This window comes from Ruditapes philippinarum, unplaced genomic scaffold (assembly GCF_026571515.1).
Source record: "Ruditapes philippinarum isolate M1 unplaced genomic scaffold, ASM2657151v2 ctg753_1_1_1_1, whole genome shotgun sequence".
In the NCBI taxonomy this organism is placed as follows: Eukaryota; Metazoa; Mollusca; class Bivalvia; order Venerida; family Veneridae; genus Ruditapes; species Ruditapes philippinarum.
In genome coordinates, this window is record NW_026854157.1 from 391,309 (window position 1) to 416,237 (window position 24,929).

Genomic DNA, 24,929 nt, shown 5'->3' on the forward strand with positions numbered 1-24,929 from the left:
TAAGTTGTATGTATATATGTAGGTTTTTATAAAATGACATTTGTGTTTTCTCCTTAATCTGCCTTTTGCATAACCAGCTTTTATCTGCTTGATATAGATTATACATTTGTACTGGGCAACCTTTTATATGACTGCCAGTGCGCTTTTGTCTTCTTCAACGAACCAAAGCTTTAGCAAAAACGACAAATGATAACACTAAATGTACATGTATATCAAGAATACTACACATTAATGTTTTAACTATACTTTTTGATTTAATATTATATTAACTAAGACAAATTTTCCCTTTAAAGTGTTATAGAATCTATAGACTTCATGTACCTTTATATAATTCAGATGTGACAATTTAACAGACCTGTATGTAAACAACATTGTAGTTACGTAAGCGTCAGATAAGCTCAACACATAGATATGAAACAAGCGTTTATGACAACACATTTTTTGATGTAGACATGACTTTTGTGGCAAGCAGTTGAAAAAATCTTTCGACACATTCAAAACGGGTTCCCCAGTTTTCACGTATTCAAATACGCCGCGCTTTAAATATGAAAACCACTTTACACCGAATGGCTCTTACTTTAGCCAGAGTGATTTTCATCTTGAAAGCGCGGGGCAAAGCTTAGAGCTATTTTTAAATTTGTCGAAAGATTTTGTAAATAGAGTAAACCGCGATAATCTTGATTTTTATTTCGCCTGTTGCGTTGTCTATATTTTAATGACCATCATCGTAGAGAATAATAATTTCTGTGCCGTTGGACAAAAGTATTCAGTGAAAATATTGTAAACGGAATAAAACAAATGGTGATTTTGATGGTAGGTGTGCAGATTTTCCCGGCGAACATTTTTGTCTTGTGTATTATTATAGACGTTGAAATATGATTTTTTTTTCTAAACGGTTTATTTTAAGATTTTTGATATTATATTAATTTTGATATTATTTATGATCAGTACATGTGATTGATTTTAAAGGCGTTTTAAACTCCACACCTTAATTGGTTGACTTTTGTCATTACAAAGAAAGTCGCAATAAATGAAAATGAAATTTGAAACGTATGTTTTAGAAAAAAGAAGAGCAATTAACGAGAATAGTTCATAAAAAGAAAACGACATTTTATATTACGAGGTTGGTTATTGTTTAAATACATACTGTTAAGATATTTGGTCGTAATTTAAATAATTTACACCCCCTGAGGCTGAGGACCTGCCTTTAAGGGTAAAGACATGCAAAAACCGTGTTCGTAAGAGGCAATTTAATGTGTTCGTGTCTATAAATCTAAAAGCCCCAATATGTTAGGCAGATTTGACATTATATTTTGCTTTTATTTTTATTCAAGTTTGTAACACTCGAGGTTAGCCAAAATTGTCTTTCCTGCTTGGTGCCATATGACCTTAATAAACAAACAAACAAATAATATTATGGGATTTTCAATGAGTTATAATTGTTATAATTTACGCGAAAGATTTGATGTTTTAAAATGTAAGTTGATTAAATGTAAACACTTATAATAATGTGTCGGAAAAGAATGGAAGAAAATAAAACCTTGTTTTTGTGTCGTCAAGTTCTTCTTGGGTTTTTTTTAAAGTCTCCGACACACGCTGAAGTCTGTCATTCGTAGACTTGAGTTGCTTTTTACTCTCTTGTAACTGTTTTCTTAATATTTCTTTGTCATTGGATTCAAATTCATTCTCTTTAATGCTTTCCTGGAGTTGTTTAGATTTCTCGACTTGTTTTTTAATCTCTTCCTCACACTTCTCGAGCTTTTGTCGTTGCAATTTTATTATTTCATCAGCTAAATGTTCAGAGTCTTTAATCTTTTGTTCCCATTCTTTTTCCTTATCTTTATACAGTTTTCTTAGGTCATCATAATCCCGTCTTAGTTGTTCCTCTTTTTTGTTCTGTCTTTTAAAGTGATGTTTCAATTTCTCATGTTCCCTAGTAAGAGATTCAAGTTTTTTTGCTGAAAACTTAAAAATGCGCTCGAAATTAAGTATTCTCTCTCCTGTAATAACTAAGAAAAAGGAAATTGAATTGCTGAATAATATCATACTTACGGGACACTAAATCTATTACTTTTGTCCGCAGACGTCTTTTTTCAAATACACAAATTCTTAACTACTTTATATATTATATAACTAATAAAAAACAATGAAACAAAAATGTTTCCGATAATTAATATACGCAATCTCAAAGCAAAGCCGTTCGGTGTGTTCAGTAGATAGAGCGTTGGAATGTGAATCGGACGACTCGGGTTTAATTCTCCGATGGTGCAGATCAATTTTGTTGTGATTGATCGCGAAATCCTTTCCACAATCATGAAGACTGTACCTCTGCTCTTGCGTTTACAGAAAATATCATTCGCTTGCTATAGCGAAGACAACTTGCACTGGTTAACTGCATGAATGCCTAGCCAGGGACAATGAGGTTGCTTAACTATGCTCTGATTAATTTAGTGCCCTTGTCCTGAGTGAAATTACAAACAACCACAATAACAATTTTCAAAGCAATTACATCTTTTAATGGAAAACTGTAACTGTTTCTTGTAACCTGCTCATAGATTTTGTTATTAATGTACATGTATCACGACAATTAAGTAACATTTAAGTCAGCTACTTACACATTGATGATCTCTGTAGTTTTCAATTTTCTGAACAGCAACTCGCAGGTTTTCACTAACCGAAGCAATATTTGTCCATAGTTGTTTATGCGGTTCTGCATTGGCTGTCATTTTTTCTTAAAATATATTAAAATAAAATGAGAAACATGTCCTAGTTGAAGGACTATTTTAATATATTTTTGTGTGTTGGGCAATTATATTGGTTTCTTCCTCAAGTTGTCTTTGGCTTACAAGTTCAAAGAAAGCAGATGAGACTTTAAATTTCATTTTACGTGTTTCAAAGCAACTTATATATTTACTCGCAAGTACGAAATCAATATTTATTACATACAAACTGTCAAACGAACCACCTTAAATATGGGTAAGAGTTTGTATTAAGGCGACCGTAGGGAGTCTTACCAAACTCTAACCCATATAACTGCAAATTGGCTCTTACAACTCGATATCAGATAAAGATCGAAAAAGTGTCTTCCTGTCTTCCTGTCACCCATTGTTTTTCCCCAGCAGTAACGTACAAACACACTTCATTACGTCTTCATGTGGACGGGGTCATATTGCTTAATCCGGCATGTAAAACAATGAGTATTCACATCTTCATAATATTTAGGATTGTAAATACAGTTCATTCCTGTCATATGAAACAAAATAAACTTCTTCTAGAAGAAAAAATCAGGCAGCAATTCAAAATCGACATTTTTCGTAAAAGTTTAAAGTATATAAAAAAAGTTGCTGTGTAATTATTTGTCTATGTAAGCTCCACGTGTATTATCTATGTATTAAAATGTAACGTTGAAAATTCCATCCAATTATCTCTCTTTGATTAAGGTAAACAAATTGGCTACTTTGGAGACACTTTTAAACATTTCATATGCTCACATAAATATTTTGAGTCATAAGTTAATATAATCTATCTTTTTTATAGTTTCTGTGAACAATTATTTGCTGTTAATTTTTGGCCTGATGAAATATGGGGCAGTCTTTAGAGGTTGCGGTATTAAATACATGAACTAAAGGTAACCCTAGTGCCTGGGAGGCTTAATCCTTAATATACTGTATATACTGTCTGGTTCATTACGCAAAGCCATTGGAATTAAGGATTAGTATTTTTCACAACAGATTTTCAGCTGTTAATTTAAGAAAACAATTTTTACCATTGATTCATTGACAGCAATAACGAAGCGCTTAATAACAAGTTAAAAGGAATATTGATATAAATGAAAAGAAGGAAATCATTGGTTGCTTTAAATAGTCATTGGCTGTTAAAGAAAGCTTAAAGTTGCTATTGATTCAAAGGTCAATGGTTAATATTAAATTCACTAGTTACTATGAATAGTGAGTGTTTGCTATTGCAATTCCTGCTTTGTTAATCACTGGCTGCTACTGAAACTAAATGGTTGCTTTTGAAGTCATCGTTATATAGTAATTCAACGGTTGTCATCGAAATGACAGCTTGGTAAGTGATGTCAATTGTTGCCGTAGATACAACGGATACTAAAGAAAGTCAATGACCGCTTTGAAAAAAATGGTTGCAATGATAGTTATAAGGTTTTGTTTGCTCAGATTAGATGATCAAAATTAGTTTAACTTTAGTTGAGCATTTTAAACAAAATCTATAACAAAAGCGGCCGGATAGCTCGGTTGGTAGGGTCGCTGTACGGTATTTCGACGGTCCCGGGTTCGAGTCCCGGTCAGGCTGCACATTTTTCTCACCCTGTGATATTTGGAGCCCAACGTGGGGCCGTGACTGAATACAGCTCAGAGTTTAATTCACATTGCTTTGCGAGGACGAATTTCAATATAGCAGAGGAGTATATCACGATACTGTTCACTATATACGGGAGAAGATGTGTAAGCGGTCGGATAGCTCAGTCGGTAGGGTCGCGATACGGTATTCCGTCGGTCCTGGGTTCGAGTCCCGGCCAGGCTGCACATTTTTCTCACTCTGTGACATTTACATGTTCGCAGAGTGATGTTGTGTGGTTTACATTATGACAACACCAAACGAAAACATTGGACTGTGATAGAAAAAAATAGAAACAAGTGGCTCGGGTTTGAGGGTAGGGGTTAATTTGCGTTAATTTCTCACGTTTCAGCTGGCTCGTTCACACATTTTGGTATCACACAAATAAGTAAATAACATCTTTGGTGGTGTTTGTTTAAATTTATTGCATAACTCAGTTTAAAAATGTTTTCAAACATCCATTACCTCACATCAATAAAAAATTGAAAAAAAAACTCGATAAATTATTTTTGCGGTCTTGGTGCAAACATTTGAAAAAAGAAGAAAGAGAAGTGAAATATTAGAAAAATAACAAGTAAAATGTAGCAAACTAAGAAATAACAAGTTGTCTTTTCTGATAAAGAAATATGTATTTAATAAAACCAATCAACACACAAGCAATTATAGTTGTAACATTTCACTGCCACAGTGTTCAATTTGTAAGTTTCAATATATAAATTGATACAAAAGGTCGGAAAAGGAAATTAACGATGAAATAAAACAGATATGTATATGTATATTTATTCCACTTCACTGTTTTACTGACATTGGGCAACACCTTTTAGTACGATGGATGTTCCATCAATGCGTAACAAAGCAGGCCATACTAAGTAATCAATGAGTTTCCCTGTTTTAGTAAAGGCTCTGTACATTTCTGTTGAGAAAATGTCTCTATTTGTGGTATTGTCGCTTTGAATTTTCAGTTTGTCTTTGTTCTCATATATTTCCCAACACACGTCAAAACATTTGTTTATGTAAGATCTGACAGCACCGTAACCTGTTGCAATTTTGGTATCTTGCGACTTCAAATATTTTAAGTATTTCTGAAATAAAAATATATCTCATTACATCCAGACCTGTAATTCATATATGAAATACAGAAAACTTTGTTAGGGAACTTGTATGTTCCTTGTAAAGGAACACATCATCGCCAATCTTTACATGGACACGAGTATTTGATAAAATGTAACTTCAGTATGTTTTAATGTTAACTCCTTTGCAACATGTGCGAATAGCAATGGACCTAATATTTCTTCTTGCTTTATTTCTCTTGTGTCATCGGAACAGTGAGATAAGTAAGACAATGATGTTTACTGTTACAGTATATACATTTTGCTTAACAAAATATATGCAACAAAAAGGTGACTGATTATTATATGATAAGGAGGTAAAGCAAAATATACCAGAATATACCAAGAAGTGAAATCTAATTCAACATTGTATCACGTTACCATTTCAGTACGAGACGTGTGCTGTATGTAGATACCCACATATGCACATAAAAAGGAAAATACGTGCGTGGGAGGTGAAGGACAATCATACAAAAAAAAACTTAAAAAAAGAGTCAAGAAGGATATTGAACTAATGAAATTTGTTTGCTCAGTTCTTGATCAAAATACTAAGTTATCTTGATTGAACTTAAGTCCAAAAACATATTACTTACTTCAAGGGCAGATTCTTTTGTTGGCTGTCTTATTCTGAACTGTTTCCCTTCTTTCTCATTTTCAATATATTGCATAGCGTCCTAAAAAAGAGAAATTTGTCACTAAAAGCCCTATAAATGAAATATTTTTTGTAGCCATCACGCTCTTTAAAGTTTTAGCTAAACCTGCATATTCTTCGGAAAAGAATTACATGTGTACTACTAGATAAACAACTTGAACTGCAATAAATGAGATCGCAAAATCAATCGGTTTGTATGGCACTGAAAATCAACAATAATATATTTAACTGTATATTTTGTAGTTGAATCGTTAAAAGTTCTGAAATATTACAAAAATCTTATAAATAAATCCATTGCGGTTGTATATTTATCAAAGTTAAAGTCACTCCTGCTTACAAAGAGCATCTTTTTTAGAATCATTACTATTTCCTTCTCGTCCTTGATTATTTTGTCTAATTCTTCAAATGCATGTGAATGATGTGTATCATAAAGCTCATTGTATGAATCCAAAATGTCTTTGATGTCAGCGGTATCCTTTGTTTTGAGGTTTGCAGAAAGCTGTATAATTTCTTTACGCATGCTAAAAAATACCTTAAATACTTTAATTTGATATAGATGTTTTAGTTTAAACATATTTTATTCATCAATTTTTACAAGCATGTAACATTTTTACATCACAATATATATGGATTAGAAAACAAGCATAACACTTATATTAATTCCTTTCCATGATGGAGTTTCGTCTTTGTTATTTCACTTTATATGATCAGTGCATGTTTTTAAGTTCAAAATTGATCTAAATTTATAATTTTTCGGAAGGTTTTACTTGATTTTTTGTTTATTCATTTTCCTTTTTAATAAAAAAAAAAAGAGAGAAGAAAATAAAAATAATAATAACAATAAAAAAAAAAGTTGTGTCACACAGTTTGTCATGGAAATACGATGTTTAAAACGCTGAGTCGGGAATTATGAATCGAAACGCTTTGATGCTTCAATGAAGCTCTGGACAAGTGTGAACAGATTCTGATTGATGTCCATACTTAGGCGATCATTGCCGAAAAGAAGATTATTAAGGGTTGGGGCACAGGGTAGGTCGTCAAAGAATTGCTGACGTAGGATATGGTACTTAGGACAACTGAGCAGAAAGTGGGAAACAGTTTCTATGGCACCACATGTACACAAAGGAGACGAGATTAAGTTTCTCCTATGTAATTCGAAATTAAGAGAGCTGCATCCAAGTCTGAGACGTGTATGGTTTACTTGGTTTTTCCTGCTGCCAAAATTATACAGGTGTTTTTTCTTATTAGACGACATATTTCTGTAGTTGAGTTTGTATTTGAAAGCACTTACTGTGGATGCATTTTTAATATTTCCAGGTAAAGAATTCCACTGGCGAATAGTATACGGAAGAAAAGAAGTAGCATATGATTGGGAGTTGCAGTGTATTAATGGGATATCGGTGTTAGAGCGAAGAGTGTAGGGTTGATTAAAATGTTCTGGTATCAGACCAGAGAGATAATCAGGAGCGAGACCATTTTTCATTTTATACATAAGTACGAGACGATGTTTTCTTCTCCTTTCTGCGAGTGTATCCCAAATGAGGTCGCTAATTAATTTGTTGATGTTGCAAAACTTAGTAGCTCCTGTGACGATTCTTGCTGCTTCATGCTGAACTGATTCAATATCATTTTTTAGTTCATTACTACAGTTATCCCACATCACGTCGGCATACTCAAGCAAAGGTCTAATAAAGGCTACATATAATTTCTCCAATCCCGCTCTAGAAATAAGAAATTTCAGACTTCGAAGAATACCAATTCTCTGCCAAGCTTTATTAACATTTGATGTTATATGTGATGTCCATTTACCATTTTCAGAAAAGATGACACCAAGGTGCTTGTGTTCTTTAACACTAGAAATGTTCACATTTATCAAAGACTAGACAAGGGTGTTGGGGTTTGTTTCGTTTTCTTGAGAAAAGGACATGTTCTGTTTTTGAGGGATTAAATGAGACAAGCCAAGTTTTTGACCACACAGAAATTTTTGAAAGATCGCAATTCAATATTGCAGCAGAAGAGTTGGGATCTTCGACAATGATGTAGAGACTAGTGTCGTCAGCAAAAAGTCGAATGTTTGCTTCAATATCAGTGACTATGTCATTAATGTATATTAGAAACAGGAGAGGGCCTAAGATGGACCCCTGAGGTACTCCAGCATTGATATTTAAAAGTGTTGAAGAAGTATTTGATACGATGACTCTTTGTTTTCTGTCAGCAAGATAAGATGAGAACCACTGAAGAAGAGAACCTTGTATGCCTAAAGAAGAAAGTTTATAGAGGAGTCCTTGGTGCCAAACCCTGTCGAAAGCTTTTGATATATCACAAAATACTGCGCGAACTTCTTTTCCTTCATCTAGGGCTTTGCTGATGTCATTGTAAAGAAAGGTTAGCTGATTTATGGTTGAATCCCCTTTAATGAATCCTGATTGAAATTGTGTTAATAGTTTATTTGAAATGATATGGTTATACAAGTATTTATGGATGCATCTTTCCATAACTTTTCCGAGACAGCTTAAAAGAGATATAGGTCTGTAGTTACATGTTTTAGAAGGATCGGACTTTTTATAAATAGGACAAACATTGGCAAGTTTCCAGGAGGAGGGAAATACAGATTTTAAAAGAAGTTTGTTGAAAAACCTTGCAAGTGGTGAAGCTAGTTCATCCTTACCTTCCTTAATGAGCCTTGGGCTAATTAAGTCCGGACCAGATGCTTTAGCTGAGTCCATAGAGTTGATAGAGTCCTTAACGTCTTGAGTAGTGACTGTTACACCAGAAATGAGGACGTTTGTAATGATTTCAAGAGGTGGAAGGGGATGGTGTGGGTTTTCGATGGTTGATTGTTTGCTAAAATAGGTGTTTAGAAGGTCAGCTTTCTCTTTGTTTGATTCCGCTATTGCTGAGCCATCTGTAAGTGTTGGTATTGTTGATGTACTTTGTTTATTTGTTAATTTTTTGCAAGTTTAAACCATGTTTTTGCTGTGATGTTGTCTGAATTAATCTGTGTAGTTAAGTTATTTTGATAATCTGATTTAGTTTTTTTTATAAGTTTTGTGGTTTCATTCCTAATTTTTCGAAAGTTAGCCCAGGCATTTTCATTATTAAGTAATTTAGCTCTTTGATGAAGTTTCCTACGTTTTCTTATTTGTTTTTTGACATCATTATTTATCCAAGGTACGTCATTTGGCCGGATAGTTACTATTCTGTTTGGGATGCTTTCAGATGCTGCGTTAAGAATGTTTTGGGCGATACAATCTGCAATATTATCTGGGTTTTGATCGTTGTCAATGAATGACCAGTCAATTGAACTAAGTTTTTCGTTATATTTTTGATACTCACCTTTATCGTAGATCCAAATTTTACGACGAAAACAGTTTTGTTGTGGTTTGGTAAAATTAAGTACTGACACTATTGGACAGTGAAACCTAACTAGGTCAGAGAGAAATGGGTCAGCAACAAAAGACGTGAGAACATGATGAGATTTTTTAATGAACATAAGATCAATAAGTGAATTAGAACTTTCTGTGTAATGCGTAGGAGAGTTTATTAGTTGTTCGCAATTTAAAGAATGTATAAGTCTTGTCATTTTGTTTGAAGGGTTGGCAAGTACGTTAATATTAAAGTCACCAGCTACTAAGATATTATCAACGTGTTGATTAAGTGCCTGATCAAGCAAGTATTCCATTTTTAACCATTGTGTATTATTTGAATTCGGAGGTCGATATATACCCCCAACAATTAATTTACGTTGACATATATGTATTTCAGTCCAGAGTGCTTCTACACCTTGCACTTGCAGATCTTTCCTTTCAATAGCGTGTAAAGAATCACGGACATAAATAGCTACACCACCGCCTATACGATCGATTCTGTCACAACGGAAGGGTTTACTAAAGTTAGGAATGTAAAGGTCTGTGTCTGTAACATTGTTAGACAGCCACGTTTCTGTGAAAATAAGGATGTCATAAGGTTGGGCCTCTACAGCTAAAATATCAATCTTTGGCTTCAGGCTTTGGATATTCAAATGCATGATGCTCAGACCTCGGTTAAGGAGAGAAGCATAAGATTCAATAGATGAATTTGAAGAGTTGAGTGTGTCAGCGATTACAGGAGGACCAGGATTAAGCTCTATATCGCCGGATTTGTTAATAAGAATCATAAGATGTTTTGGTTTGTTTTATAATTGTTATATTTTATTTAAGCTATCAATTAAGTTCACGCAGGAGATATCAACAAAATGAAAACATAAATAAAAACATGTAAGAAAGCAAATTAATAAAGATGAATAAAAAAGATAAATAAACCGGATAAATAAACAAGAGGGCCATGATGGCCCTTGATCGCTCACCTGACCCATCGAACTCATCCGAACAATTACTTAGACAGGTGAGTCAAAAATGTGACCACTTCAGTTTTAACAAGGACTATCCATATTTGAGCAGTGTGACCTAGTTTTTAACCCAGGTGTCCCATAATCGAACTAAACCTAGAAATCATTAAACAAACTTTCAGACCAATTTCCAGGATACTTGGATCAAAACAGTAGCCACTAGTGTTAACAAGATTTTTCTATTTTTAGCTCCGGTGACCTAGTTTTTCATGCGAGATAACCAAAGTCGGAGAAATTACCTAGACAAGCATCCTGACCAAGTTTGATGATAATTGAGTTATAAATGTGATCACTAGAATGTTAACAAGGTTTTTACATATTTGGGGTGTGACTTAGTTTTTGACTTCAGGTGACCCATATTCAAATTTGACCTGGAAATCATCAAAGCAAACTTTCAGACCAATTTTCAGGATATCTGGATCAAAACAGTAGCCACTAGAGTGTTAACAAGATTTTTCTATTTTAGCTCCTGTGACCTAGTTATTGACCCCAGGTGACCCATATTCAAACTTGAACTAGAAATCATCAAAGAAAACCTTTAGACTAATTTACAGGATATCTGGATAAAAACAGTTGCAACTAGAGAGTTAACAAGATTTTTCTATTTTTAGCTCCTGTGACCTAGTTTTTCATCTGAGATGACACTTATTCGAGCAATTACCTAGACAAGCATCCTGACCAAGGTTAATGACAATTGAGACAAAAATGTGACAACTAGAATGATAACAAGATTTTGTTATTTTTAGCTCCTGTGACCTAGTTTTTCATCTGAGATGACCCATGTTAAACTCAATCGAGCTGTCAACTAGATAAGCATCCTGACAAAGTTTGATGATGATTGAGGCAAAAAAGTGACCGCTAGAGTGTTAATGAACAAGTTTGGACGGACGACAGACGACGGACGACGGACATTCAACGAGCCTTAAAGCTCACCCGAGCTAGCTCAGGTGAGCTAAAAAGTAAAAAATAAATAATCAAGAAAAACGAAAGAAACAAAACTAACACAATAAATAAGCGGGTTAATGAATAATAATGAGAAATAATAAATACACCTAATACATACAGAACTGTAGTGAACAAAATTTATATCAGTGTGTAAAGTATCTATTTACAAAAGACTTAAATTTGTGTTATTTGACATAAATAAAAGGTATTAATTGAAATGCAAAATATAAACGGCCGTTTAAATGTACAAAAATAACCTTGGCCATAGTATTTTCATTAAAAAAAATATTTTATACCTTTGTAATTCATTAGTTTTAGATTCCAATTCGTGTTGTAACTGAAGAACCTTTTCATCTAACTCGGATATGCATTTATCTTTCGCACGCAAATCCGAATCGTGCTGTTTTATTAGGGCTTTTTTTTTCGTCTTGTGCATTCCAAAGTTCGTTTTTAAGAAAAAGAATTTCCGTATCTTGATCCTGAAGCATAAAAACTTATTACTTAATCTAATGTTTAACGGACTCATTAACATCATCATCTTTTATATTTCAATGTATAAAACTTTTCGTTTTCTTTGATATTAGCAGACACAAAATATGACTGAAAAAAAGTGTTGTAGTATAATGTATCAATCAGAATATTACCTTGTTGTGTTATGAAAACTATCATGAAATGAATAAAACATGATTGCTGATCATTCAAAACACTTGCAAATAAAAAAAAGCTTTATTCCAGAAGTATAAACACATTAACTTACCTCGGCAATGTATCTGCAATCTTCTAACTGAATTTGTGATTTCACCAATATATCACAAACCTCATTTAATTCGTCGTCCATGAATTTTGTCCGTTTCCACGATGTATAAAATTGTAAATTGATTGTATATTTACCACTAAAATACTTTTAAAAAGCGCATCGAACCTTTATTAAGACTGTAGTTACTCACGGTCTTTTATCTCCGAGATAGGTTTTCTTGTTTCATTTAAAATATGTTTACAACCAATTGATTTTTGAGAAAAGAATGCTTAAATGAGTATATTTGTAAAATAATAAAGTTCATAAAAAATTATGTAAAACAAGCATTCGACGTTAAATTCCTTTCTAAGTAAAGTCTTAATATAAATACATTTGAAAACTTAAACTCTTACCTATCGTGAGGCGATATAAAATGTCAAGGTGACAGCAGTGTGAAATATTAAATCCCAACGAGCTCTTTCAAGTTAAACATGTAAACATTTGTTAAAAAGCGTATGATATAGTAAAGTATAATGATTGTTACATTAAAACGATTCAAAATGTCTTAAGTTACTGTATCACCTGTATCATCATTTTAGCAATCTTGCGCCAGTGGAATACAGTTATATTTTTGTCGGTGCGCTTCCGAAAGGATGGTTTCAGAAAATTCAATATGATGACAGAAAAAAGGGGGTAACCGACCTTTTTTCGAGTTATTTTCATTGCATTTTCTGATTTTAATGTATTGAAGTTAGGGTTTTTTTTCTTCTTCACTTAAGACTATGCAATTTTTTCTTTTAAAAAGTCTTGATAATTGATAGACAGCCGTGAAATGTTATACTGCGAAGAGCATGAAGCATTTGGCAATGTTTGTCGGACGTATGAATTAGTTATCTGTCTTTGAAATAACTGTAAGTAACAAAAACAATCGAATTCATGGGGTGATAACTGGAAGAAATAATTATTTCCTACCTGAAAAGCGGTTGTACATGTATAAATAAACAAATCACAATTACATTTAAACTTATCCGGATTCTATCCAAATATTGCAATCTCATTAATGATATGGTGAATACTTTATTAGTACTTAACGTACATATCTTTTTGGCGGTGGATCAAATGAAAAGCTATGTAAGATCGAAGTATAGTGCGAGTATCGATCAGTTAACATTAAACAAGATAATCTAATTTCATTCAAACATGTGTCAAAAGATATAATGCAATCTTAAACTTGCATGACTACGTAGTTATTTGTCAGATTTTACTAAACAAACATTGCTTACTAAAATCGACCTTAATAGCGGCATGATCATTCAATGTACCGTGTTAATGTTTCTTCTTTGAAAATTTAAAAACAAATTCAATGTTGCATTAACTTTGTTCGAAAATAAGATAAAATACATGAAATTTATTTATTCCCGTAAGTATCGACTCCATTCATATAATTTAGGTACAACAATATAACATAGTGTTTCTTAATGTAAACAATATACCCGTGTGTTAGTATTATTCAATGCAATTGTCTTGATTAGAATATATCATCAAAGCTACCGGTTGGGCATAGGAACTATTATATATTTCAACAAAACTACATTTGGCCGACGGTTAGTCTTTCTTTCTGCCTTTTCCTCACACAAAAGATGTTTAACAGCGTCTTCATTTAATATGAACTAAATAATTTGATTCTATTTAATCTGGTGATTAAAAGATTATCGTCACAAATCTATTATTAACAAGGTGGCGCAGTCGTTAAAATAGTAAGTAATTTCTATTATACGCAAAATCTTTAGTTGAAATCGTGAATTCACGAAAAAAACATAAATATGAATTCGCGAAGATGAAGTTGGGAATTCGTGTGGTTGAAATGTCCCCGTCGGTCATTCTTAATATTGACATTTGCACGACAACGTAGGTCTTATGGTTAAATTTTTTTTGTTTTCTGTTCTCTTTAGAATGTATCAAGTCATTACTTACCTATGTGTATTGAGTTTTCTTTTTTAATCTAACTGGGCTTGCTAAAACATATGGTTTTTAGCACATAGTCCAAGGTTGATAGACATAAATACCAGTTATTAGTGATCATAACGTACTTGTATATATCTCAAAACAACGATTGGAAAGACTACTACTTTATATTATTTAATAAGTCGAGGCAGTAAGGTTGCTATGGTCCAGGTCATGTTTAAACGCCATTATAATAGTAAATATTGAGCGATGTCAGTGCATATCTCGATACTATAATAACTTCCTTTTTAAAGCTGCACAGCTTTCAATGGTATTCACGCTGTATTTTCGTATTACATTAATTTCAGCTTCTTAATCCTTGTCTTGTGAAAAGGATTGTTTTATTTTTATTGTTATTATCATTATTATGCACTTCACGGTTATGACATATTTTTTTTAAAATTGTGACAATATAGTTTTAAATCATCAGTCAATCGATTACATATTACACTGCCTTTGCAGCTTTGTGAATACTTTAACGTTACTTCACTAAGAAAGTGAACGATAGTGAAACAGTTGAGCAATACATAGGAGACTAGTAACATATAGTTAAAATACGTTTTTGAAAGTCCGATCGTTTGCGACATTAAGTTTCGAGGATTGACACAATTAATGTCACTCTCGATAACATTATTTTTGTTCTAAACATTCATATTGTTCTCTACTTTATTGAACAGTTGTCTGAGTCAGTACACATTCAATAGTGAAGTCACAACTTTCTGTGTAAAAGGGAAATAATTGATGCGTGAGTAAAATGGAAGATCTAAGCATTTATTTGCCCTTATATGAAAATCTAAATAATTGGCGCGACAATATTACCAGACAGTCACGTGCACACACTCGGTCAAGTGTCAAATATGTTACAAATGGGTGAAATACAAACATATATTTCGGGTAAAAGCATCGTATCTTTCGTATTGCTTTAAACTTTAGTTTTGCAAAATGAAACGTTTATATGAATATGTGATAATTTTAATAAATTAAGGTGAGCTATGAAATTCTCTCATATTGAATTGAAACATTCCATGCCATAATAGAATCATTATTAATAAAAAGATGCTGCACACCATTTGTATTTGACTTGTTTTACTTCAAACTTTAATATAATTGTTAAAGAGAAACACGACAAAAATACTTTTATTTTTTTATTTCTCACCGAATCAATGCACTCATATAAAACACTTCAAGTAATTAAATAGATTTTACTGCATTGTGTTTATCATTTCTTATTATAATACATAATACAATAACAACTATGATTCTGTTTAAAGTATATTCATCAAATTTTGCAGAGACCATCTATGAACCGTGCGGCAGCTATATAGATTTCTCACATGAACAAATCCAAACTCGTTGTCGGGATTTGAGTCTACAGCGGTGAGGAGCAAGTGGTTCGACGTAAACGGCCTTAAACACTCGACCACGGACGCCGATACAGACAAAAGTAAACATACTACAGCAGATAGAAGACCAATACAGACATGTGTATAAGTATTCCGTATATAACATATATGTTAATATAATCTAAAATAATAAAAAAATGAAGGCTACTTAATAGTAAAATTTTAGTAGTAAAATACATATTTGTTATTAAAAGCAACTTTTTAATTCAAATTTTCTGTTGTTAAATAAATATCTATTTCTATATTCAACATAGTCACTTAAAAGAAACAAATAATGATAAGTACAACACATATGTTTTACTAATCTTATTTATAGTTGACATTCAATTTTCTTCATGGATGGTCATTAAGTGACATACAGTTAATAAAGTTTGAACCTTTAATTTGAAATTAAATATTATACATATCGACATCTCTTTATCTCCAAGCATACCGGGGTGTTACTGTTTTCTGTGTGTAAACAGTTTTACTACGATAACGTGATGACGTTCCAGGCCTTACTTTAGTCTCGTGATGACTAATGCTCGCCTGATAGTCATTGTACGGTTGCTTGTACTTATCATAACCCTGCGTATATGTTTTATATTGACTTGCATTATTCAGATCGCTTAGAGAATAATCAGATGTGTCATGTCCATGCGGTGGGCTGTTATCAATTCTCCAGTCGTAGTCGTTGTCTGTTCCGGAAATTCTATGATGATCTGTTGCTTTTGTTGAGTATAGTCTATCAATATCATATGATGTCTTATCATCTTTATACACCTTGTGGTTTCGGTCTGGGCTAGAAAATAAGTCATCCGTTTCATCTGAATTGAGATGTCTTTCATACAGGTTCGGTGCGCATTTTGTTCGCTGCGAATGATCTTCTTTTCCTTGAGCAACTCCTTTGTAAAGAACTGCACCTCCTTTATGCAGTAAAAGAGCAGGCCAAACAACATACGCAACAGTGTTGCCACTTTTCGTGTATGCTTCGTATAAATCCGTATCGAAAACATCTCCTTGCCTTACATCGGGACCAAAGCACATAGGGGGGTCTTGAACCTAAAATGATGATAATTTGATATCATGAAAAGTTGATAATATTTGAAATAATATTTTGGACTCAACAAGATAGATAAACAATTAGAATACTATAATTATAATCAATTAATTTAAGCTACATTTATAAATATGTAAGGCATATTGTTTGTCAGCCTAAAATCAAAGCATTCTGCAGTTTAAATTGCAGTATTAATGTAAGTGTTATAAAATATTGTTAAGAATTATTTTTTTAATAAAAGGAAAACTCAATTTAATTTCGCCGAAATGAAGTTGCAGGCATTTACGCTAATAAAACTAATTGTAGTCGAGTCTTGGTAACACAAAAAAAGAAAGAAAGAAAAGAACGGCAGTCGATATAAAACTCATTTTATTAACGAGATGTAGATATTTTAGGAGTTTTTATTGTAAAATCCACACATCCGACTTACATCGCTTTTATTGGGAAGTCAAAGTAACATGGTCGGGAAAATATCTGAGAAGCACAAAAAATGTTTATTATGTTTGTAAACAGCAAAGTTGACGCAGGAATTGAAATAATATAATGTTTAATCATGTTTGTTCCTTTAACTTTCAAACTTTTAAAAAATATAACAATAGCTATGATTTTAATCAAAAGTGTTGCTTCTTTTAAAATACGAAATTAAAATCCACCCAATATCATATTTTCCAGGAGCGTTACAATATTGTTATAATTTTGATATTCACCGCATACCCAAAATGATTCTATTAATATAATTATGAAGTCCGTGTAAGTAAGTCAACAGAAATGCAATTGACGTTTTGTTGTTTTTTTTTTAAAAAGAATGTCAAATGTTGGTTTCTAATGAGTTGTTGATTTGACGTACTATATAAAACAAGATCAGTAAACTTTTTTCTGCGAAACAGTCCTTTATTACCTAAAACAACGCGGTATAAGATATGCTATGTAAAACATAGATTATTGAAATAGTGATAATTTTTTTCTTACTGCCATTAGCCAGCATAAGTTGAAACACGCCTCGAAATATTTCGGCACAAGTCTGGCTTTTTGAGCGACAATTGATGTGGAATATCTCAGGTCTTCAAAGTGTTTCTATAATTGCGCAGAGACATAAAGTGTTAAACAACGAATGAATTGAGTAACAACATTTGAAATTGTAAAACATTATTTAACCAAGGAAATAAGTGTTTCAGACGCAGGAGATCATGCTTAGAGAATAGAAAATCATTCTAATTAAGTGTGCAGTGATGCAGGTCCCGTTAAACATGCATAGTCATTTTATAGAAACTGTTATTTTTGTCAATTAGTGTACATCACTTTAGATACAGCGACAAATATTCATTTTGTACATGTAACCAACATCAAATTTAAGGCTTAATGGAATAGAAATGTATCCTAAAGAAAATCGTTTTTACCTACAATGTCAATGTGACCTTTGACCCCTTGACCCCAAAATCAATAGGAGTCATCTACTGGTCATGACCAATCACCATACCAAGTTTAAAGTTCCTAGGCCTAAGCGTTCTTTAGTTATTGATCGGAAACCGTTTTTACCAACAAGGTCAATATTACCTTGACATCTCACCCCTTGACCCAAAAATTAATAGGGGTCATCTACTGGTCATGACCAATCATCATACCGAGTTTGAAGTTCCTAGGCCTAAGGGTTCTTTAGTTATCACTCGGAAACCATTTGGTCTACGGACCGATGGACCGACGGACCGACAAATGCAAAGCAATATACCCCCTCTTCTTTGAAGAGGGGGCATAATTATGTGAAGTTGAGATGTAATGGATTTATCGTACTCAAGTAACTATTTTTTTCATTTTGGCCGTATGTAAAATAAAAATCAATAAAGGTGAGATTTTACATATTAAGGATGACCAGGTGTAAATGTGTTTACGAGAGGGAGAATTGATCAAAACAGAATACCTTACACACTTGTTTCGCGGAATAAACAGCCACTTTTTTCCTGCATTCCTTCAATGGCTTGCTAATACTTGAAATTACTTTAGCATTCACCTACAGTTGAAACAATAGACGTCAGTTTTCTAGTAGTAAAAAATATCTTATATGTATATACAATCAAACAAATTTAACGAAAATAATACTAAGCTTTCTTATTCTATATAATGACAAAGTAACACTTTCTACTGCAAAGAAGGACATATACGTTTGAATTGTATGAAAACAATTGGAAAACATTTGGTTATGCGTTTACATTTACTTAACTTTGTTTGACAAGTATATTGTCTGCTTTGTCGATTACAATAGGACTTCTCTTACTGCTGCTTTTTTGATCAAAAGAATATTTTATGTAGTAATATTGCCATCCGATTTAAATATTGGTATTGAAATGAATGCCATGATGTTAGCCTTTAAGTGATGTAAGAGTATGAAGCCAAATACTTTTCTGTCGTCCTGTGTTATAGCCTGTTGTATTTTTGTCATTTGCCTTTCTGCCTCTTTTTCACATACGGACTTTGTTTCCTAAAATATATTAACATATTCATATATTTTAACTGGAAATTCCCTTTATACTGTTGAAATATATGAGACATATGATAACTTACTTATAATCGTGAACACTAGAACACCACCGTATTGCATACATTCGACATATTGAACGCGAATTATTATCTTATGAGAACTGTTGAAGTTATAAATTATGAAATAAAACTGATGTGCTATTTGCAAAATTGTTTAAGGTATCATTCTTATTAACAAAAAGTTTATGATTAAAAACTTTGCAATACCACAAGAATTTTGACTAATGTTGAAATTACTGCTTCCTCGTCATCACCTTGCTTATTGGCGAGCTTTTCGAATGCTTCCGTCCATTCGTTATCGTAAATTTCCTGATATACTTCTGCAAGTTTCGTCGGACGGTTTTTGTCACTTAAATCATCAATATTCGGATTTTTTTCTAACAGTTTATTTTTCAATGACTGGTTTAGTCTGAAAAGGTAGTGCACATGAATAAAGTCTTTCGTTAAAGTATGTTAAAATAAAAATAAATCATACAACAACTAACAGAAATCAAACAATTATAACATTAACAAGAATTTATCTTTAAATTACCTTGTTTTAGTCTCATCTAGGTCTTCTTCAGTTTTTCTGAGTTTCTCCCTGGTGTCTTTAAGCTGTTTTTCCAATGTAGAATATCTCTCTGATTCTTGTGTGTCAGTAGTACGGAACTCATATCGTTCTCGGCGATCTGTACCAATCTTGCTTTCTGCATGCTCTAGAGCTTGGATTTGAATTTTTTATTCTTTGATGGTTTGTTGCATTTGCAGTTTCTCTTTATCAAATGACTTCTTTAGCTCATCTTTGGATTATTTGCATTGCACATATTTCTTCTCGATATTTTTCAGCTGTGTACTCCTTTCGTCATATTCTTTGAACCTTTTTTCAAGATCGTCATATCTTTTCTTCATTTCAAATAACTCGTCCGTACTCTTTCGAGACGTACCCAATTCGCGTCGAAGGTCTTCATTTTCTCTTTTCAATTTGGCAACCTCAGTTGTATTTATTTGATAAACATCCTGAAAGAGTGATATAACAAACAAGGTCATATTGAGTTAACAGTGTCATACTACAAAAACAAAATTTAATGTTAATTTGGTTGACTGGTAAAATCGAGAATGTTTGTATACACATTTATGTTTACATGTGAACAAACTTAAAAAAAAATGACTTATGTTGACAAATTTAAGTTTAAACATTTTGTTTCGTTCTTTGTCAACTGAATGCCTGAATATAAAGAATGCACAAACTCGCCTCAAAAGTAGATGTTGTTGTCATAAACCCTTTAAGCAATATACCTCTCAAAGTGAATATATAACTTTACTGATAAAAAGACATTTTTATTCTACTTTTATGCAAATGAGAGTTATCTCTATGTAATTAGTTTCAACAGTTTTACCATAAGTTTTTGTGTGTTAATTTCTATCTGATATGTTTTGTATGTTATCCTGGCAAAAATTGTCAATTTCCAAAATTTGTTTTAATACTGAAAAAATAATACGTTATCATTATCTAATGTTTCCCACACAGAGTTTGCTAGGTCTTGAACATCGGTTGTCAACAATGCAAGAAGTTTTTCCAGAAGTTCATTTCTGCCTATCTTTGTCTTCGGTCGAGACCAATCGGTATGGCTAGTAGCCCTATGTGATTTTTCGATATTCCTTAGAATGGTAAAAAAGAATGATTAATACTAAAACATTATGTTTTTTTTTAATTTTATATAGAAAACACTTTGCTTCGAACAGATTAGTGATGACTGAAAAATATAAAACTAGGTGCATCATGTTAATTTTCTCTTATAACAAGTTTTGATATTATAACCTTATCAGAGATCACTGTATGCATTGTTTGCAACATAACGAACAAGATATATATCTTAAATATACATACTTAGAACCTTATGATGATTTTAAAATGTTTCTGTGATAAGTGAATGTAAGTCTTTATGGCTATCAACACTTATAAGAAATTTTATCGCATGATATGATATAATCAAAATCTCCGAATGGTTACATAGTCTGTAAACGAGTCACTTTTATAACATTGCACAAGTGTGGTCTTATGTTAACAAGGAGATGCTCCTTATAAATTGGTTTGGGATTCATTTAGATACTGACGAAACACAGTATGTGATATAAGGAAAACTGACAGATCCGTTTGATGGATTCTGAATGTTTAATTCTGCTATCGTTGTCTTAGACCGTGTTGCATAGACTAAGAAGGAGAAGTTGACGCTTCTTTCACAAGCTTGCAGTTTGCTTTAAACAAAAAAATTACTCCAATAAGGGAGATACTTTCGGTTGAATGAATACCGTTATTTATTCTGCTTTAAAGGCAACATAGCATAGATCATTTCATTATTTATCAAACTGTAGTTTGCTGTTTTCGAACGTAATATTTGAATCAATTCCAATAGGATTGAAATATTTTAAATGTACCAAATGATTTATTAGACACCGCGGCGGCTAGTAGATATGCATTCGTCTATCCAGCAATGGGGAACATTCTATTCTTGCTTTTGTGTTTTTTGTTTAAACAAAATGAAACAGTTTTCATATTATCTTATATAAAATAGCTTGTCTGATGTAAAACATGTCGACGGGCTTTAAGAAAATTAAAATAATTGTTTAACTGAAGTAATACTGACATGTTTGAATATACTGTTCTTTTTACTTTTTCTTCTTTTTTATCTTTTGTTTTTCATTTACCTAATCATTGAGCTAGTCTATATTATTATGACTGAACCAAATTTGGACAGGGACCAAGAGGTATTACTAAAATACACAACGAAGATTTTTGGCGCAACAGACAAGTTATTATTTTTTTGGAAAACAGACACAGCGTATGCTTAGTCACTAAAATAATTAACATTTCAGTTATAAATCAATTAACTAACTGAAAAGTAGGTTTGTTTTAAAATGTATCACAAACATTTACAATAAGTTGTTTTGAAGGATTCTGTGACTGCTTAGATTATTACATTTAGTTGTTCTATACATAAATTCCCTGGTAAGTGAACTGTAAAGAAATATGTAATCATGTGTTAAATCAAACATTTTGATCTTTAATAGATAAGTAAACATAACGTAACTAAGATCTGATTATATTTCATTATTAATATCATTGGATATTACAGTCACTACTTTTCGGCCTATTCCGCCAGTCTTCGGATAAGGTTATAATAAATAATAGCCGAGGACGTTCTGATTGATAGTTTTGCTATTTGTAAAATAACAGTAATCGCAACGTTTCTTTCCTTCCGTTAGTCTTTAGATAAGGACCGTTATAATAGATGGCAGCCGAGGACGATCCGATTGAAATAGCAGAACAGTTGGTCCTTAAAATCATTCGAAAATTAACCATTTAGCACCAATATTATGGTTCAATATCAATATTTTTAGAAAGCCTGATTTCATCACCTTTAAGTTATATACAGATCATTTAATTTTCACTTATTATCCAATTTATTTTACTTCCACCAGACCTTTCAATCTTTGTCGCAACAAACATTTCAGAGTTTCAGACATGGCTTTACTTTGTGATTTATACATGATAGGTTATTCTACCTTTTCACAAAAATATGCAAATTAATCATTAAACAATGAACATATACCATAAAATGAACAAAACTTGATTAGTGCTTTGGATATTCAACTTTTATAGAGGACAATTCTCAAGGCAGATTGTGTTTATTACCTGTAACTATTCACGTCATTTGGCGGGTCTTTGATGTGCAGTATCACCATTTAACTTATACTGCATTATTGGACTATTTAAAATGCTTCCAAAATACAATTAAAGTCATACTTACAGCCCAGTCATATCCAATAAAACGGTTTCAAAACTATTCTTTTACTTTACAAATATAATAATGTGTATATTAATTAAAGTCTCGCGATGAATGACAACAAGCCGTGTTGTATACATTCAGTTTATAAGATAAACCGCGTGTGTTTTTTTTTCTGTTGAAGACGATTGAACATTTTACTTCCTTCTGAAAATGTTAAAAAGAATGTAAAACTTCGGGCAATGTTCCAATATTTTATTTTGCAAAACGTCAATTATTTAACGATCAATTGTTAAATTTATGTTAAACCTTTTTCCGTTTTATTCGCACGTTTATTAAACAAATTATAAATGCGCAAAAGTAAACGATATCGATTTATTATGATATTGGCTATTGTCATAAAGAATCTTTTAAGTTTAACCAAGTTTACGTAGCTGGAGATTTAATCTCTAAGTTGCAAAACTGACATGTGACTCATTTCCCTTTATCCACCACCCTTAAAGTAAACTTGATAAAAGACCAATGTTGGAGCAAAGTAAGGCTATTGTGAGACCTTTTCAGTTTACAAGTACCTTGATAAAAAAACTGCCTTAACCCCCTCACCAATGTTATTTTAAGTTACAAATCTTAAGACATAATAAAGCTCATTTAAAAATCCTGCACAGTCAATTAAAACGTAAACAGTCCGAGCGAAGTTGGAACCACTATCATTAGGGGACAAGCTATTGAAAAGAAAAAGCATTAACTGCTTGTAAATATTGGGGAAGAGAGACCACTATACCCTACCTTACTATCTCCTCTGTCTCCCTGCAACACAGTAAAAAAAATGCTGCCCCTTTGACCTTCTGTGTTTTTATGGATCCACTTAAGTTTGCTCTAGCTACTCCTGTACGTCTCTGGTCGAATAAATGTTTGCCCTCTTTTCTGAATATGGCACATCCATAAAACCAGGAGCTGCCCATGTTAATCACCCAACAAGGATTCTTTGAAATGAATAACATATTTATATTGATGTAAAAAATGTAACCAATTTATTGTATAAACTAAGTTAATATATTTTACAGAATATGTATGTTGTTGGAAACATACACTCTATTAAAATGATTTTGCCTCATTACTTGCTTCAATTCTATGGTGCGAGGTGCGAGATTGATCACTTTCATAACAAGTAAGATTACAATCATGTAGTTCTTATACAATATACACAATAATAAGACCCTATATTTTAGCTCCTCATGGCGTTCACTAATCTCAACTATTCGGCGTATCAAAAACAATTGAAACGTTTGCCTCTTTCATTTTTTAGTTTATTCAATTCATAAAAATGTGGGCATTTTCCATTTGAAGATCAACGAATATGTACTTAAGCATATAATTTAAAACAAAATTACTTTGTAGACAACGCAGCTGTTTGACGGAGTGAAATTCTTTCATGTTAGTTATATCGGTAGTATTTCATATACACCAGGCATAGCTTAAATGTATTCTTATCGCATATTTCAATTCCACGAAAAAGCATTTGTGCCATGTGTTTTTTTTTATTTACTTGAAATTTCAAGTTTCTAACTAACTAAAAGTTTCGACTTACTTACTCAACAATTTGACATACTAACTTGAAATTTCGACTTACTAACCCGATTTTTCGACTCAGTAACTCAGAATTTCGACTAACATAACTCGAAATTTTGACTTATAAACTCGTAATTTCGAGTAAATAACACTGTGTTTTGATGTATAATCTTTATTTAATCTTGTACACCTGTATTGGGGATGTTGGCTGAGGTTATCGCACAGTAAAATGCTTGTATGTATTTATTTATTATAACTGAATTACTTTTCTGTTCAATTCTAATCGGTTATAATAGCGATTTAATTGAATGTTTTGAGGTATTTAGATATGCAACATTCCTTATCTTTTGTTTTGATTGACTATATAAGATTTTCTAAAAACAGGTAATTGACAAGGTTATCCTTTAAGAAACAGAACAGATAATGTATTTAG

The 24,929-nt window shown here is 32.3% G+C and overlaps 4 protein-coding genes across 5 annotated transcripts in view; all 4 read right to left on the reverse strand.

The window, feature by feature from the left end:
• LOC132739189 (uncharacterized) overlaps positions 1-13,210 on the reverse strand; it is a 37,230-nt gene extending 24,020 nt beyond the window's left edge. The window contains exon 1 of the mRNA XM_060726856.1: positions 12,599-13,210. The gene's annotated coding sequence lies outside the window, so the exon portion shown is untranslated. The remainder of the gene's footprint in view (positions 1-12,598) is intronic.
• LOC132739194 (M protein, serotype 5-like) lies at positions 1,441-3,077 on the reverse strand. The gene is made up of 2 exons (XM_060726862.1): positions 2,616-3,077; positions 1,441-1,965 (listed from the first exon to the last, which is right to left on the reverse strand). The coding sequence occupies exons 1-2, from the start codon at positions 2,724-2,726 to the stop codon at positions 1,501-1,503; spliced, it is 576 nt and encodes a 191-aa protein (XP_060582845.1). The 5' UTR covers positions 2,727-3,077; the 3' UTR covers positions 1,441-1,500.
• On the reverse strand, positions 3,415-12,605 carry LOC132739192 (uncharacterized). Of its 2 annotated transcripts, none has more exons than XM_060726859.1 (5): positions 12,207-12,605; positions 11,746-11,928; positions 6,482-6,638; positions 6,059-6,139; positions 3,415-5,438 (listed from the first exon to the last, which is right to left on the reverse strand). In XM_060726859.1, the coding sequence occupies exons 2-5, from the start codon at positions 11,883-11,885 to the stop codon at positions 5,154-5,156; spliced, it is 663 nt and encodes a 220-aa protein (XP_060582842.1). In that variant the 5' UTR covers positions 11,886-11,928; positions 12,207-12,605; the 3' UTR covers positions 3,415-5,153. The 2 variants fall into 2 exon arrangements, with proteins under 2 accessions (XP_060582842.1, XP_060582841.1); XM_060726858.1 differs by having other exon boundaries at positions 3,420-5,438; positions 6,455-6,638.
• Positions 13,211-15,330: 2,120 nt separating the features above from the next.
• On the reverse strand, positions 15,331-23,118 carry LOC132739174 (uncharacterized). The gene is made up of 8 exons (XM_060726829.1): positions 22,952-23,118; positions 20,642-20,801; positions 19,696-20,159; positions 19,371-19,572; positions 19,024-19,104; positions 18,547-18,636; positions 17,601-17,705; positions 15,331-16,633 (listed from the first exon to the last, which is right to left on the reverse strand). The coding sequence occupies exons 5-8, from the start codon at positions 19,063-19,065 to the stop codon at positions 16,010-16,012; spliced, it is 861 nt and encodes a 286-aa protein (XP_060582812.1). The 5' UTR covers positions 19,066-19,104; positions 19,371-19,572; positions 19,696-20,159; positions 20,642-20,801; positions 22,952-23,118; the 3' UTR covers positions 15,331-16,009.
• Positions 23,119-24,929: the final 1,811 nt, after the last annotated feature.